General features: G+C 44.4%; 1 protein-coding gene across 1 annotated transcript in view; it reads left to right on the forward strand.

Moving 5' to 3' along the window:
* Positions 1–676: 676 nt before the first annotated feature.
* The window catches only part of SYNJ1 (synaptojanin 1), a 37,924-nt gene continuing 21,894 nt past the window's right edge, over positions 677–16,706 (forward strand). Inside the window, exons 1-10 of the mRNA XM_071417901.1 lie at positions 677–818; positions 1,194–1,461; positions 3,746–3,971; positions 5,181–5,264; positions 5,767–5,828; positions 6,114–6,210; positions 6,516–6,685; positions 8,353–8,434; positions 9,629–9,781; positions 12,834–12,999. Of these exons, the coding sequence (XP_071274002.1) occupies positions 776–818; positions 1,194–1,461; positions 3,746–3,971; positions 5,181–5,264; positions 5,767–5,828; positions 6,114–6,210; positions 6,516–6,685; positions 8,353–8,434; positions 9,629–9,781; positions 12,834–12,999 (1,351 nt within the window). The 5' untranslated portion in view covers positions 677–775. The remainder of the gene's footprint in view (positions 819–1,193; positions 1,462–3,745; positions 3,972–5,180; positions 5,265–5,766; positions 5,829–6,113; positions 6,211–6,515; positions 6,686–8,352; positions 8,435–9,628; positions 9,782–12,833; positions 13,000–16,706) is intronic.

Here is a 16,706-nt window from a genome sequence, read left to right on the forward strand (position 1 = left end):
AGAAGCTCAGGATGGGTGGGATCCTGTGCTCTGGCTGTTACAGTGCTGATGAAAGGGCTAAAATATACATTTAACTCCCAGGACAGCAATGGCAGATATACTCTAATTTCTTCTGAAATATGACAGGGCTGTTTTGTGGTTTTTGTTTCAAAACTGCCTGTGAAAATTGTGTCTTCCTCATTCGTCTATGACATGGCTTTTAAATACCAGTTTTTGTGAACCTGCAGGAGTTTTGATCTGCCTGGGATACATCTAAGATAGTTAAAATGGACTTGTGATAGTCTTGTTCAGAGATAACACTGCCACATGATGGTTTTATTCTCAGAGAAAAAGGGTGATTTAAAAAGGGTATTTTTTTTCCATGAAAAAAACAACATTAAGCAGTAATTTTAATTACAGGAGAGCTTTCTCAGCCATCTTATTTATCTGTGCTGTATATGCTTTTTGTAATAAGAGATGATGTTGTTAAAAATGCCAGTGTTCTCCTTTAATGTCACTTGGAGTTTTGCTTTTTTATTGCTGAAAAACATGGCAGGATCATCCTTTGTCAGAGAGTCAACCCCTCATTTTCCATTATCAAATGCCATATGCTCATACATTTTGATTTCTTTCCAAAGCGTCACGTAAGCAGCTGCTTTGTGATCCCTCAGGTTTCAGTTTGGAGCGGCTCGTTCTTGCTGCCATCGTGCTGGGGCTTTTACATCAGCAGATCTTTCCTTTCCTCTCCACAGCCTCTGCAGAAAAAGACACCATCAAGAGCACCTACTCCAAAGTCATGGATGCGTACGGGCTCCTGGGCGTGTTGAGGTTAAACCTCGGTGAGTCCAAAATGTAAAACCTGTGTTTTTCTTTTGGGGCAGAGCGCTGTGCTGCTCCTGTAAGACTGGATCTCTGCAACAGGAACAGGGTTATTTTTTTCTGTTTGTTTGATTTTTTTCCTTTGCAGACTAACTTACAAATTTGGAGTACTCCCAGAAATGAGGGAGTGGACAAAAATAGCTTCTGTTTTTGCAATCCCTGCTCTTTGCGGAGTGGTTTCTCCTTTTCTTCGGTAGAGCTTGGGAATGTGTTGTTGGCACTGGCTCTCTGTAGGTTTCCCGGCACGCTGGGGTGGGCTCGCGAGCCTTCGGCCCAGGAGTGCATCGGCTCGTGCTGAGGCGCGTTCTGTCCCCGCGCCCCTGGCTGTGTTGCAGGGGACACGCTGCTTCACTACCTGGTGCTGGTGACGGGGTGCATGTCCGTGGGGAAGATCCAGGACTCGGAGGTGTTCCGGGTCACCTGCACGGAGTTCGTGTCGCTGCGCGCCGACCCCACGGACGAGGATCGCGTCTCCGAGGTGCGCAAGGTGCTCAACTCGGGCAGCTTCTATTTCGCCTGGTCTGCCACCGGGGTCAGCTTGGACCTGAGCCTCAGCGCCCACCGCAGCACGCAGGAGCACGCCACTGACAACAGGTTCTTCTGGTGAGTGCACAGCTGCTTCTGCAGCAGTGAGTTACACCGGGAATTCTTCTGCGAAACAACGCCCGGCGAGTTTCGATCCCTGTCTGTCCCAGCTCTTCCGTGTGCACCCTTCTCCCGCACACCTTGAGATGGAATAGTGTTACTCAGACTCTGAGGGCACAAGTACATCACTAGTGACAGGATGTTTCTGTCACCACTTGGAGGTTTCTTAATTGGAAGGCACAGATTTTTCACTGCTTACACTGTGTTTTCATCTGAACATCTCCTGGGATGCTGTGTTTCGCTTTTGGTGCCTCTTAATTCTTCATCAGTTGTGCCAGTTTTTTAAATGGGTGTGGTTATGAAACTTCAAAGGAAAAAAAATGACTGTTTTTTAGGATATTCTGGATTCTAAGATGGTGTGGTGTTTATAGATAGATTCCAAGGGGGTTTCCAACATATGAAAGCACTTCAAAGGATTTGTTACTCAAGAAATTGTGATATTGTGGGCTTTGTTGAGACAGCTGGTGGGCTCTGCTGCAAAGTGCACTTTGCTTGGCTGCTGCACTCACCATCATTTTACTGGATATTTTTGAATAGTATTGTTTTTTCTCACAAAGCATTTTTGGTGAGAGGGATACTGCTCTTTCTGTCGATCAGCAGCTTAAATAATGCCCGTAATGCACACTGACATATCAGAAATTCTGTTCCCCCAGCCTTTGTTAAAAACACTCTGTATGTCCAGGGGTCTTGGTAGGGTGCTGAAGACTTGGCTTTACACCCTTGGAACAGGTGAAAAGCTACAGCCACTCCCCTCTGCTGGCCAAAATGCACCCAACCAGCTCCAGCATAGGAGCCAGTGCTTCTCTGGTCTCAGCTGCTCTTTCAGTCAGGTAGAGGAATCTGATCAGTGTGAAATACAGGAAAAAATTAAGGTAGGCAATAAGCTCAGGTCATGAGAAACATTGTTTCCTTGATGTAGGTTTAGGGCTTGTAGAGACCTTGCTGTTTGTCCATGCATCTGGAAGAAGACTTGGCTCTCCATTGCCCAGGCAGTGCCTCAGGGCTTGAGAAACAATGCCTGGTGACCCTGTCCAAGTGAGCTGGGCTGATTCTGACCCCTGCTGGAAAACTCTGGCACTTACCCCCTCCTGTGGCTTTTTAGCAAGGACCAGTCCTGCCAGGAGGTGGGTGGAATGTCCACATTCCAAGGCCTAGAAAGTCTTGACCACTGCAAGGCAGGGACAGGAAGCATTCTGCACATGCCCTGCATCCAGGGACAGGAAGCATTCTGCACATGCACCTCAGTGAGCTTCCTGGGGGTTTTCCTGCTCAGAGTGACCAGGGAAAGAATATCGTTGGCTTTCAGTGTCCTGTTATAATGCACCTGTATACTTAGGTTTAGGGTGAAAAGGCTGCAATTCAAGAGCTTCCACTGTTTGCAATTCCAGTGGAGTTTTCTGGGCAGAGACACAACCAGGCATCTTCCCGGAGTTGGCTTTTCTTTGCCGTGCAGAAAACTTTGCTCCCTTTTTACACAAGTGAACGTTTCCAAAGAAGATCAAAAGCCAAGCCCCACTAGAGTGAGGCAAACAAATAATTTCACGAACTTTAGTCTTTCTTACTTAATCCAGCCATTGATTAGTGCTGGTGAGTGCACGGATACATTCAAACTGTGGATTTTCCTTCCATGTGAGCAGTAACTGCTGTTAGAGAGTCATGTATGCAGGACATGGAGTACGAGCACTCAGCCCTGGAATTGGTGCTTAAGGACATTGGAGAGCCAGTTGGCTGGGAATGCATTCCCGGGAGCCTCTCTGGTGACCAGGTTAGGGTTAGGTGCCATATCATGGGAGTATTCCATGTATATTCTATTCTAGCTTTATTTTGTGATGGTGTGAGATTGAAAGGGGCTTTACACGCTACAAAACAAGTAACCCTGTCGCTGGAATCCTGTCACGCTTTCCTGGAGTCTGTCATCTCTGCCTTCTCCAAACAAGGCTGAGCAGAGAAGTGTAAACAGCTTGGGGTGGTGTTTTTTTTTTTTTGGTGGGTGACAAGCAAGGGCTAGGAAGATTATTATTTGAAGGCTATGGAAATTCATAGCTTCACCCCATCTTGTTACTGTGCTATTTGCTGTTTCAGGAAGGTTTAATGAGAGTTGTATCACAAAACGATGGCATGCCTGTTTTCCTGGTGCCGTGTGTGTTAGTGGGTGTGCAATGCAAGGAGTTAGCAGTTGGCTGGGGTGTTTGAGCTGAGCTGCAGCTCCCTCTGGCTGTGTGATGGCTGTGTTCTCCTGCAGGAACCAGTCCCTGCACTTGCACCTGAAGCACTACGGGGTGAGCTGTGACGAGTGGCTGCTGCGGCTCATGTGTGGAGGGGTGGAGATCAGGACCATCTACGCGGCCCACAAGCAGGCCAAGGCCTGCCTGATCTCCCGGCTGAGCTGCGAGCGGGCCGGCACCCGCTTCAACGTCCGCGGCACCAACGATGACGGCCACGTGGCCAATTTCGTGGAAACAGAGCAGGTAGGCCATGCTCCAGTGCCCGCAGCCATCTCAGGGGTGAGATTCTTGCTCTAAATCAATGAATCATGGGTCAGGTCTGCCACCAGCAGACTCTGGAACAGGTTCTTTGATGCTAAATGAGGAAGCTAAGTAGGTTATGTAATTTGATGATCTTGGTTTTTTGTGTGGCTTATGCTGAGGGCATGCCTGGGGCTGAGTTGCAGCAGCTTAAGGAGGTGCTGAACTCCTGTGGGTGGCTGTGCTTCCCCTGAGCCCCTGGAGCTGCATGTGCCGCTTCTGGCCTGAGCTAATCTACAGTAGGAGAAACAGGCAGAAGGGATTTTTGGCCAATACCAGAACACGGGTACCTTGTGGCTCAGGAAAGAGAACAGCATTCCACTTAGCACAGCTCCTCTGGAAGGCAGCTTTGCAGAGCCACTGTCCTTCTGCTGCCTTGGATTGTCATGGCTCTGCCCTCATCACACAGAGATGTGAGACCCTGCTAAACCGGCCTTGCTGCCTCTCCTTGGTATCCTGTTCCCAAGGGGTTGTTCCCGAGGGCTGTTCCTGCAGCTCTGTTTGTGCTCCCACGTTTCTTTGGCTGACTCAGACTCCTTCCAGAGCCCAGTGACTGAAGGAGGATTCCATGCAGGAAGGGCTCTGCTTGTACACCTCCAGTGTCAGGAGTTTAGTCCGAACACTCTTGTTACACTTTCTCTGCCCGAGTTTCCTGGTGTGCCAGCATTGCTGAATGCCTTTCCCGTGTTGTTCCGCTGCAGCTTGCCTTTCCCGTGTTGTTCCGCTGCAGCTTGCCTTTCCTGGGTACTTCATGGAGTGTGATCTGTTGGTTTGTGATGCAGGGAATCTGTGCAAGGGCTCTGAGTGGGCTGCACGGTGATTTTCTGTGCATTGGTGTTTGTTCTAACTGTTCCTGCAGCAAAGTCTTACCAAGTTGTTTCAGACATCTTACTCCTAGTGCAAACTTACTCAAGCCCAAATAACTAAAGCTGTATCTCCTTACACATTGTGAATTGTGGTTCTGCAGGGGAGCATGGGAGTGATGGAACTTTTTGTGGGAATTGCTCAGTCTTGGCAACAATATTTTAGTTTGTAGTGTGGAATATGTAATACATAAATATATTTTATTTGCTCCATGTCTAGTTAAAGCTAAGAATTCTAGAATCTTACACTGTGATAATTATTAATACTGTGCTTTACTTTCCTTACCAGGTGATCTATTTGGATGACTCTGTGTCATCTTTCATACAGATTCGAGGATCTGTTCCATTATTTTGGGAGCAGCCAGGCCTGCAGGTGAGCAGGAGATAGATTTAATGATACACATAATTGTTATTCATGTCCTTTTAAACATCATCTGCTAGCCCTTGGGCTCTCTTCCCCGCTGCCTGTGAGGATGAGGTGATCCTTTGGAGCATGTTGGTGCTATTGTGTCTCACCAAGCCTGCTTCTCTCCAAAGTCTAAAAGTTGCTTTTGTCCGTTCTTTTTTCCATGTCTCCTCTTTGAAGTTCTTTTTCCTCTTTCAAATGGGTTATGTAAAGGCATCCAAAGAGGCTGTTTTCCTCTGAATTGCTCTTGAGGAGAAGGCTTCTCAAGAAGTCAGTAAGGATCAGGAGCTGCTCCAATAGAATTTCATCACAATTCCCTTGAAAGAGGGACTGGTGCAGCTCCTGCTGCGGTGACACATTTCTCATGGGAAAGGTTAAACCAAGTTTGTCCCTTGAGGGGCTCTGGGTTCTTTCACATACCAGCACTGTGCTCAAAAGGAGACACTTTAATGTACTCTTGGTGTTGTAGGTGGGATCCCATCGTGTCAGGATGTCAAGGGGTTTCGAGGCGAATGCACCAGCTTTTGACAGGTAAAAAACATCTCCGGTTTTTGCTAATGCACTGAAAACCTCTGCTAAGTGCTGCTGCATCACAGAGGTGGGATATGTTATTCCAAATGGGAGGCTTTGTCTGTACAAAGGTGGAATTGAGCAAAGCTGGGAACTTCCTGGGGATTGCTCATGCCTTTCAATGCTTTGTTGGAAAGTGTGAATAATATTTATATTGGATACTTTGCAACTTCTCAGTGCTGCAGGTGTTGCTGTTCACTTTTTGTGTGCCAGAAAATGACTGTGGAATTTTTCCTCTGTTAACAGGCACTTCCAAACACTTAAAAATTTATATGGCAAGCAAATTATTGTAAATTTACTTGGGGCAAAAGAAGGGGAGCACATGCTCAGCAAAGCCTTCCAGGTGAGTATGGCAGTTCCTTCACTGTGCATATCCTTGGAATTTGCTTGTTTGCAGTGAAGCTCTTAGATAGCCCCTGGGGGAGTAAGGACAAACCTGACTCTGTGACAAGGAAAACAAAAATGCACATGTGAAATATGAATCTGTTCTGAGTGATTCATTTCAATGGTGATAAAAGTGGTTTCATTTTACCTAAAAGAAAGCTAATAAACCACTTTTAAAATATTGGTAATCTCTTGTTTAGCTCCTACTTCTGTATGTTCAAGTACTGGGATATTTATACTGTTTTCTTCTGTTTACAATGCCAGAGCCATTTGAAAGCATCTGAACATTCAGCTGATATCAAAATGGTGAACTTTGACTATCATCAGATGGTTAAAGGTGGAAAGGCAGAAAAACTACACAGCGTGCTTAAACCTCAAGTCCAGAAGTTCTTGGAGTGTGGATTTTTTTATTTTGATGGGAAGGAAGTGAAAAGGTTTGTGTGTATAACTTTGTTCAGATGAAATTGTGCTGCTGGGCTGTGTTTCACCCCTCAGCAGGAAGATAAGAGAAAACATGTTGCCTCTGTTATTGTGGTTTTAGTGTATCTGGGTGATCCTTAACAGCTGGAATGAGTCACCTATGAGATCTTGTCTCATCCTGTGTATGCGCTAAAAAGCTCAAAAACATGATCTCTGTGAGACACTCAAGGGGAAAGAATTCATTTCAGGCCTTTCACCCCAGGATTTTGTGAAAATGGTTGGTTGATAGTCCTTTTCCTAGCAGGCAGCCACATGGAATTGATGTCTGTTTTTCCATCTTCCTGTGTAACAGGCTGAGCACCTCCCTCAGTGATGGCCCCACAGTGCTATTTCTGTGTGCTGGAAATGTTTGTGTTCAGGACAGTGGTCTTGGCTGTGCCTGCATCCCCCTTTGAGAGATTCCGTTCTCTCAAGCAGGATTGAGATGCACGTTTCCTGCTCTGCTCTGTACCTATTCCTGTTTCCTGGAGCAATGTTTGTGCTCACCTCAGCAGGAAAAGAGAAGCAGAGATAGAAGTAGGCAGCATTGCTTCTCTTCTCCCTTCCACACCCTAACTCCTTTTAACTAATGCAGAGCAGGGTGCTGAGTGAGGCTCTCCCTCAGAAAGAGTTGCTGAATGATGAGATGAGCTCCAAAAAGCTTTAAAAGTGGCATATATATATATATATATATATAAATTTTATTATTGGGGGATTCAAATAATGCCATCACAAATCCAAATTCAACAGACTGAGAGCAAAAAAAAGTTGTGGCTTGTGACAGCTCAGACTTATGTTAATAGAAGGTGGTTACAATGCTTGTGAGTTCATGGGCTGTCTCCTTTGGGAAATGTCAGGCTTTTTGCTTTGTGTTTCAAATCAAAAGCCAAAAGGAAATCTGCACTTTGTGCTTAGGTCTCCAGGTGAGGGTGCTGAAGCCATACTGCCTTTGGTGGGCGAGGTGTGTGGTGGGAATGGCAGAAGTGAGGGATTGTGTGTGTCCTTGGGAGAGCCGTTCGTGTTTGCACTCTGAGCTGAGCCAGCAGCCCGTGGATGCTGCTCATCAGGATCCTTTGGAGAGCTCCTGGCAGGGGTCACTGGGCTGTTCCCAAAGGAAGTGCAGCAGTCCTGAGTGCTTACAGGCCTCAACCGTCCCTTGAGCTAAAGGGGAGAGCCTTGCTGTTCATTTTTATCAGCAAGTAGTGAGGCACTGGAATTGGCTTTAGTCACATCACAAATCCCTGTTAGTTTTAGTGAAAGAAAATTCAAGAACTGACTCAGTAGGTTTGGTTTTTTTGGGTTTTTTTCGTTTTTGCTGTAACTATGAGTTATTTCTCTCTGAGGTCTTTTGGAAGTGTGTTAGTTGAATTGCTTGAAAAGAAACCTTAATCTTGCATGGCACTTAACCAAGCAAGCGAGGAGGATTGGGAGAAAGTGAAGCACAAGGATTGATGCTATTTGCAGAAAAAGCCTGAGCTGTGCTCAGTGAGCACTGGAAGCTCACCCTCTGCTGCTGCCCCATTCATGAGTGTCCTCGTGGGGCACTGGCAATGCCCTGATGTACTGCTGTGCCTGTGTTGAGGAGCTGTGTGCTAAATGAGTTATTTCAGCTGTGTTCCCTGTGCCCTTGTCCTTGGCGCAGGTCCCAGAGCGGCACTGTCAGGACCAACTGCCTGGACTGCCTGGACAGGACCAACAGCGTGCAGGCCTTCTTGGGCTTGGAGGTAGGAGCCCGCAGCCAGCGGGGCTGGAGAGCAGCCTCCCTTCCCCAGGGAGGGGCAAGGAGCTTTCCTCGGGTCGATTTCCACATCTCTTCGGTGGGAGATGGTTCTCACTTCAGAGACAAGGCCTTCCATGTGTTTGGAAATGGAAATGTACAGATGCTGCAAGGTCAAACCTAGGGAAACCATTATCCTTCTGTTTTCTGAATCTTACTGAGTTAAAATTGCCCCCTTAGGAGGAGTTTCTGTGACAGCTTTCCAGGGTGTTCATTTTAGAGCAGGCCTGTCCCATTCTGGGCTATGTAGTGCTTGGCTGCTGCATTTACACCAGTTTGCTGTGGTGTACAAAGACTCTCTCTTTGTACATTCTTGACATGGACGGTACTTACATGTCCAACCTAGCTATCGAGCTCTGCTTTTTCCTGTCATATCCTTTGAAGAAATGCTTAAATAGAACCTGATTTTTAAACCAGGTGTGCCAGATTTTTCAGCAATGAGAATTAAATTATTTCAGCTCAAGTATGAGAGCTAAAAGCATACAACTAGTTAATACGAAGGGAAATGGTTAATCCTGAAGAACTGCTTACTTAAATTTGAAATTCTGTTAAATGAGATATATGAATTCTTACTTTATTTAAGACAGTAGATACTTAAAATAGAACAGGTACTGAACTCTAGATGACTCCCTAAAATTATAAGAGCAAGCACCCAATTTCTAAAACTTCTATTTCTTCTTAATTTTGTTTTGCAAGTTTCCACTTTGTATCCTTTGTTGATTCCTGCCCAGCCTTCAGAATTTTGCCTTTGCCTTTCTGTGTCTGTTATTTGAGGCTCCTTCTTCTTTAAAAGCTCTTGAAAATGGCTTTTGTGTTTAGTTTGGTGAACTTCAAGATGGAAACGTTTACAAATCAGCTATGTAGTTTTTTTCCTGTATTGCTACCTATCTTCAAAGGAAAATGCAGCGTTGGTGCTACATAACATGCTTGAGAGGCTGCATCATACGTGTTATGCTGACAGTTTGCTCAGAATGAGACATGTAAAAAAAGATACATATAATCCCAAGATTTGTGGGGTTTTATGCATATATGCTGAAAACTATGACGTGCCTTTGAAGAAGTATATTTGAAGTGGGGTTATTTTTTGTTTTTGGTTTGCTTTGCTGGGTTTTTTTGCTAATGCTGCCTTCCCCTGTTACAGATGCTGACCCAGCAGCTGGAGGTGTTGGGCCTGGCTGAGAAGCCTCAGTTAGTGACTCGCTTTCAGGAGGTTTTCCGATCCATGTGGTCTGTCAATGGTGATTCTGTCAGTAAAATCTATGCTGGAACTGGAGCCCTTGAAGGAAAAGCAAAGGTAAAGTACATCTTCTCAAATGCTTCAGCAGTGTTCAGTATGGGCTGGAATAAATTCTGCCATTAATTTAGCAATGATGAGATTTTATCTTTAAAAAAACTGCTCTTTGTAATCCTAAAACAATCCCAAACAAAACCCAACCAACCAGAGAAATTAACTTGAGTGGTTGGTTCTGTTGATAACCAGGTCATGCTCCTCACATCCCTTCCTAGCCATGCTCCTGCCTGTCACATAACACTGTTCTGTATGAGCAGATAATTCTGAAATCTTCCATTTCTTTAGAACATAGTTCAGGAAAATGTATCTTTGAATCAGCTTTCGTTTCTTTGAATATTTTTACTTTTCTCTCTGTCCCTGTCCTGCTATTATTTCAGTTCCATTCACTATATCTCTTTTTCAAGTGTGTTTGTTGGGATGTTGTTGCTGTTTTTCATGTTTAATAGTGTAATACTAATCCAGTTGTAGCCTGGTGGGTTTTGTTTGCATGTTTGTCCAGCTTTTTCTTCTTAGTTTTGCAGTCACTGAAAACCCCCAAATTTTGTTTCCACCCTGCTTTTTAATGCTGTGAGAACAGTTCCACGCTCCATGACAGTGTCATGTTTCTCTTCAGCTTGTTTTGTCTGGGTTGATGCCTGAGTTGTTCCCATTTTCTAATGCTGCCTTTTGCTTTATTTCTCCCAATGTTGCTTCTTTGTTTCCCTATTCCTGTCCCTTGCCAGGTGATGCCTGTCAAGACAAATGTTGACCCATAGCAATTTTTGCCCCTAGTTCCTTCAAGAATGTCTTTTCCCACTCTTGTTTCTGCTAAAGAATGTGCTGCTCCTCATTCCATGTCACAGCCCATGTACCCACAGCCAGCTGTTCTGGGTTCTCCATCATTTGTTCATTCACACTCTGCCAGGGGCCTTCTCTGCTCATGCGGGGGGTGTCACAGCGAAATGCATAAAAACAAAATTAACAAATCAATTGTTGCTGATTCTGCCCCTTGGCTGGTGCACACAAGACTTCTTCATTTGGGAATTGCTTGTGTTTTACTGTAGAATGGCATTTGGTTCAACATGTTTAGTTTTGTTTCTTACAAAAATGTCACCTAGACTGCCAGGAAAACTGCAGTAAGTATTTTATGGAGTGTCTTCCCTTGTCTTGGCTTTGCCATTCAAGCTTTTTCATTCCTTTTCCTAAATTGATAAATATCCATTTAATCTAGTTCATTTGGCTATATATATATATTTACCTTAAAAATGTGTTTAATGTATACGTTTGCATTTTTCATGTTTAAAACACAGAGTAGATGTCCTGGTTTCAGTTTGTTAAACCACCACAAGTACATTTACTCTGCTGTCTTTGGAATAATTCTGGATCCCTGCCCTGGGACAACTCTTAATTGGTACCAGATCACATAAATCAAACATCTCTGACATGATTTCAGTCTATTCAAAGAGGATCCTTAATGCTTGCAAAACTATACAATACTTGCTCTTGTTTCAATTCAACCCGACTCAGTATGTTTTGAGTACTCTGAGTATATATTTTCAAATGTAGTTTTGAAGTTGCATTCTCATTCTCAAATGAAAAGTTTGATGCCTGAAATTGTTCTATTTCCTACATATCAAAGCCCAAGAATATTTACAAGTAAAAATATAGAAATTTTACATAGGAGAAAATTATTTTAACCTTAAGTGTGTTAATATATCTTTCTATACTGCAAACCAGTTCTTTTTAAAGCATTGTAATACTTGTTCCATCTAACTCCTTACCTGCTCTTTCTTTTGCTTTCTCGGGGTTCCTTTCAATTAATTGCCTGGTATGTGGATGGTGAGTGTGGATTTTTGGATCACCAGTTGTACCTTGTCTGCCAGGGAGGGAGTGCATCCTGTCAAAATCTAACAGAGTGCTCCCCACAGCCCATCCCCATTGTCTGCCAGGGAGGGAGAGCATCCTATCCAATCCTGTTGGAACGAGTGCCCACCACAGCCCATCCCCATTGTCTGCCAAAGCCCCTTAGCCCTGCCAAAAGAGCAGCTCCTGTCTTGCTGCCCAGTGCAATTCAGAACTAAATCCCAGGGCAGTTTTGTCAAGCTTTTGCCTTCTTTCCACGTGCATTTAAGAGACCCATGGACGATGCAAGCTGTGAACTGGGGAGTATTTTTATGTTAACACAGTCCCTTGCAGCATCCCTGCTGGATCACGGTCTGTGTCTCTGTGCCTGCAGCAGTGTGTGCTCACAGGCAAAGCCCCTGCAGCAGCCCCAGGGGTTTGTGCGTGCCCCAGCCAGCACTGCCAGGTCTGGAATGGAGCACCAGGCTGCAGTCTGTGTTGGCTGCACTGTCCTTGGGGTGTGTGTGACCCCAGGCACACCTGCCTCAGCAGCACATTTCCCTGCAGAGCCCTGTTCAGCCCAGCTGGTGGACACGGTTCCTCTGGGCTGCAGCTCAGTCAGGCCAGAGTGAGCAGAGCCAGTGCCTGGGTGTGCCTGCAGCCAGGGACCAGTGCCTGTGCTCCTTCTGGGATGCTGCATGACACTTGCATGGTATTTCAACAAGTTAAGGGTGGTCTCAAGTCAAAGCTCTCTCTGTTTTTAACATGGATATTCCAGAATGTGAATTCTGAACTCCTGAGTGCACAAACATATACATTGATGTGTCATGGCATTTGGATTCGAGTGCTTGCTCATCTCTCACTATTTGGGGAAAATCCCAGAATCCCTGTCATGCTCTAAACATGGCACTGTAGCAAATTAATTTTTAAAGAGCTAGGGTTTAGGAAAAAAACCTATTCCCCTCCCTGCAGTGTTTTGTTTTATTTCATTTTGTTTAATTTCAATCTGCTTGTTAGATACGCCTTATAGGTATTACTGTGTTTTTTAGCATCTGGGGGTGGGGGGAGGTCACATGTAGCACAGTAGGCTCAGACAACTTGATGTAACACTTAAAGAAGAAAATTGCCTTAGCCCTTAATCATTACCACAGTTTACGTGTATCTGCTGAATATTGCCAATGTGTTGTGAGCAGTGTCCGACATAAAATATTCTATACGTGTTCCTCCCTCACAGGCTGGGAAGCTGAAGGATGGTGCTCGTTCTGTGACCAGAACGATCCAAAATAACTTTTTTGATAGCTCCAAGCAGGAGGCCATTGATGTTTTGTTATTGGGAAATACCCTAAATAGTGATTTAGCAGATAAAGCACGGGCTCTCTTAACCACCAGCAGTTTACGCGGTATGTGTCTTTCAGGATTTTCATCTCTCATAACTGTTTGCTGTAAGAAAGCTGTATCGAGTTTGTTTTCAAAGCACTGTTGGAAAGTATAAATGCTCTTTTATGTTCTCTTGGCTTATTAAAAAATGGAAGTCACTTCTGCTTTACTAATAGTGCCAAACTAACGTGCTGCAGAAATTGCTTTACCTGTCTATGGTTTTTGGGTCAAGTTCTACATCAAAACCAGAGAGACTTAGATAAGGGCCTCTGCTTGTGAGAGCAGCCACGTGAGTCTTGGGGGTTTTGTACCAGGAAGGGGGTTCCCCTCGTGAGAGCAGGGTGCTGAGCCAGCGTTCTGCATCCCCAGAGAGGTGTAGCCCCTGTGGCCCCAGAACTGCAGTCAGTCCCATCTTCTGCAAGTCTGGTGGGCAGGAGAAGAGTGGGTCAGTCACAGGGCTGTGTTCAAAACTGCAGCAGCTCATATCTGGGCAAAGAAGAACTTAAATTTGAGTCTTCTGTCCAAGATCCCAGGTAATGATATTCTGGGTTACTGCAATTTTTAGGGGAACATTCTTAAATTTTCCTTGTCATTTTTTCCCTTCTCCTGGACACATCTTAGCCTAGAATGAGGAAAAATGTGTCAAAGCTCCAGTGCAAATCTCTGGCTCAGGAGGGAAATAGTTGCCCAGCTGTAGTCTTCACGTTGAGGGTCCACATCTTCAGCTGATGTGGAGGCCGAGGGAGTGGTTTTATCCCATTTGTTTAGCACAAGGTTTCAGGTTATTGTGAATTTTTTCTTATCTCTGAAACCTAGTGAATGGGCCTCACCCCAAAATTAGTTACAAGTAGCTGTCATTTCCTCTCAGTTTTTCTGGGAATGCAGGCTGTCCCTGCTGTGTTAGCAGCTCCTGACAGCTGGGCAGCATTAGTCCCTCTTCCCTGAATTCCCCCTGCATTCTGTGCTCGGTGCCAAGGTAACCAGGGCACCACCCCAACATGTGTGACTCCATTGTTGATAAGGGAGGAGAAGAGGATTTGCTAATGCTGGTGTGAAACTGGGTAGATTTGGCAGCACAAAACATATGCTTGAACTGATGCCAGTGGTTATGTGTAATAAATGGTGCATTAACAGCATGTTTTCTCACACTGCTGGAAAATCCTAAAAAGCAGTAACTTGTTTGACTAATCTTTTCTTGTTTCCCTCTTCCTGCATCCGTAGTTTCAGAGCAGTCATTGCAATCAGGTATAGTATAGCACAGTAAAATAAACTGAAAATCCCTGAGCAGCTGCTGCTGTCCTCTGGCTTCTCTGGTGTCTGTTTGTGTAATGTTTGGCTATGGGCTCAATTGTCCTGCTGGTGTTTGGATCTGGCATTCCTGTGCCCTAACAGCCTTTCATCCAATAAAAGTGAGAATATAAGAGGTGCCAAATGTTACATTTGAGCTTGGGTGTGAGTTAGGAAATGAGGTAACCAACTTGCAGGGGTTTATTTTTTGCACATGCTCCAGCTGCAAAGGAATTTTCCTCTTTATCTGATTTGGAGGCTTCTGTATTTTTGCTTTGCTTAGGATAAGAGGTGAAATTCCTCAGTACAATTTGTAATTTCATCTTATTTGCTGGTTGTGTTCATGCAGGAAACTTGTCAGACATGCAGCACTTCCTGTTCTTGTTCCCAGAAACCATTCTTTAAACTAAAATATTCCTAATGCTCTAAAATCTATTCAGAATTTACTGTGCATTGAGCAAGTTTAAATGGCCTTTTCATTTGCCAATTTTGCTTGTCCTGTATGTGTTCTACTCCACCTGCTGAAGCCTCAGTGAGTATCTAAGGAATGCAATCAGAGTCTCAGGTAATGTCTGTCTGATGCTGAGTGATTCACTGGCATTTGCTCAGTGTAACCAGTGCTTATTGCAATGGCTTGTTACTCTCACTGATACCTCTGGAAGAAGAGCCAACTATTTTTTTATACATTTCTCCATTACTGTTGCTATTATTATTATTTATGTCTAATTTTTATTATTTATCAGAATTAGAATTTTTGTAAGAGTTATAAATTAACTATTTTTTAGCATTTCAGGGTTTCAGCTGGGTACGAATTGCATGTATTGAAATATTCCTACAGGAATTTGGATGTTTCAGTAAAACAGTTCCAGCAGGTTCCAACTGTTCCATTCCGTTGCACAGAATATTCCCAACAATTTTAAATTAACACTCCCTTTGTAAAACTGATTTCCAAATTTCTGCTTGCCTAGTAAGGGCAGCAGTCAAAGTATTTTTTCTGCAAATAACAGAAACTGTAACTGATTGGATTTCTGATGTTGTAGAGTGAGGCACAATTTTGTGGAAAGATAAATGACTAAAAATATGTAGGAAAATCATGGTCTTGGGTGCTCTGAAAGGCACGTGGTTCACTCAGTAGTTTGGAAGGCAGTAGAGATTTTTATTTTTAGTTACTCAAATTTCTAAAAAAAGTCACTCTACAGTTTAGGAAGACTGCTAGTTTGAAGATATAATTTTTTTGTTTGCAATAAGCTTGTTGTCAGTTGACTTCTAATGTTAGAGTCTAACCTGATAAGGCTTTTCACATTAGGGTCTCATAACAACATCAGGGGTTAAATAGGCAATAATGAAATTTTGCAGTAGCAACTGGCTGATTTGGAGTAGCTACAATGAAGCTGACACCAGTCAATTTTCAGCATGAAAAGATGGAAGCCCAGAGGAGGAAGGTGCAGACTGTGCTGTTCAAGTGGCTCAGCCTGCTGCAGAGGCTCCTCTCTGCAGGGCTGCACGGCTGGGTTGTGTTCCTGGGGTTGCTGGTGTGGTTCCAGCCAGCCCTTGGGATAATTGGGTTTTGGGTGTGCTGTGGCTGCAGCATTGCTGGGATTGTTCCCTTCAGTGGCCGGGTGCTGAGGTGGCTCCTGCCCTTGACCCTCTGTGCCTTTTGGGACTGCTGGATTTCCTGGCTGGAGTCACCTGCAGTGTGGGGCAGAGGCAGAGCCCGTGTCTGGGCTCTGACCCTCGTGCTGGAGGGCTCAGTGATCCTCTTGGCTCCTTGCTGTTTTCTAGACTCATTTCCCTGGGTTTCGATGAAGAAAGCGTGATCCCGAGCATGATCAGCTTGGAGCAGCCCAGGGAGACACCAACCAGTTCCTTGTCTTTTCTGTGTGGTTGGCCCAGTTATGAGTGTGGGATTTGTCCAGCAGGGAGAGCATTTGCAGCCAACAAACACAATGTATTTTCTTCTCTTGCTCCCAGTTTTTTTCCAACCCAGTAGGGATAGAGAATACCTGATTTTTGTTTTGACCAGGTAGCCAAGAGTAACTGAACAAACAGCAGCAGCTCACTAAGCATCTTATTTGGGGAATTTACATGGAAATGCTGTTCCCAGTAACTGTTTTTCAAGACAGCAACAGGTGAAGGGAAGAATTCCATCTAATATTTTTTATATTGCTCTTTTGGAGCCTGATAACATGAGAACATTCAAAATAGGTAAATTAATATAACGAAGGTAAAGTACCTGAGCACTGAAATCAGCTTTTTTCCTTTCTGTGTTTCTCACAATGTCCTTCACATGTGGGTCATTCCTCCCTCTTCATTTGGCACAGGGAAAGGCTGATGGGACAGAGAAATGAGTTTAATTAGTTTGAATCCCAGCCCACTGTCCTCACTAAAGCAGCTCTTTAGGAATTGAACTGATGTAAAAATAATTCAGATTTGTGGCTTAAAT

This window comes from Agelaius tricolor, unplaced genomic scaffold (assembly GCF_023055355.1).
Source record: "Agelaius tricolor isolate 1412-34295 unplaced genomic scaffold, bAgeTri1.0.p SCAF_71, whole genome shotgun sequence".
Taxonomy (NCBI): domain Eukaryota; kingdom Metazoa; phylum Chordata; class Aves; order Passeriformes; family Icteridae; genus Agelaius; species Agelaius tricolor.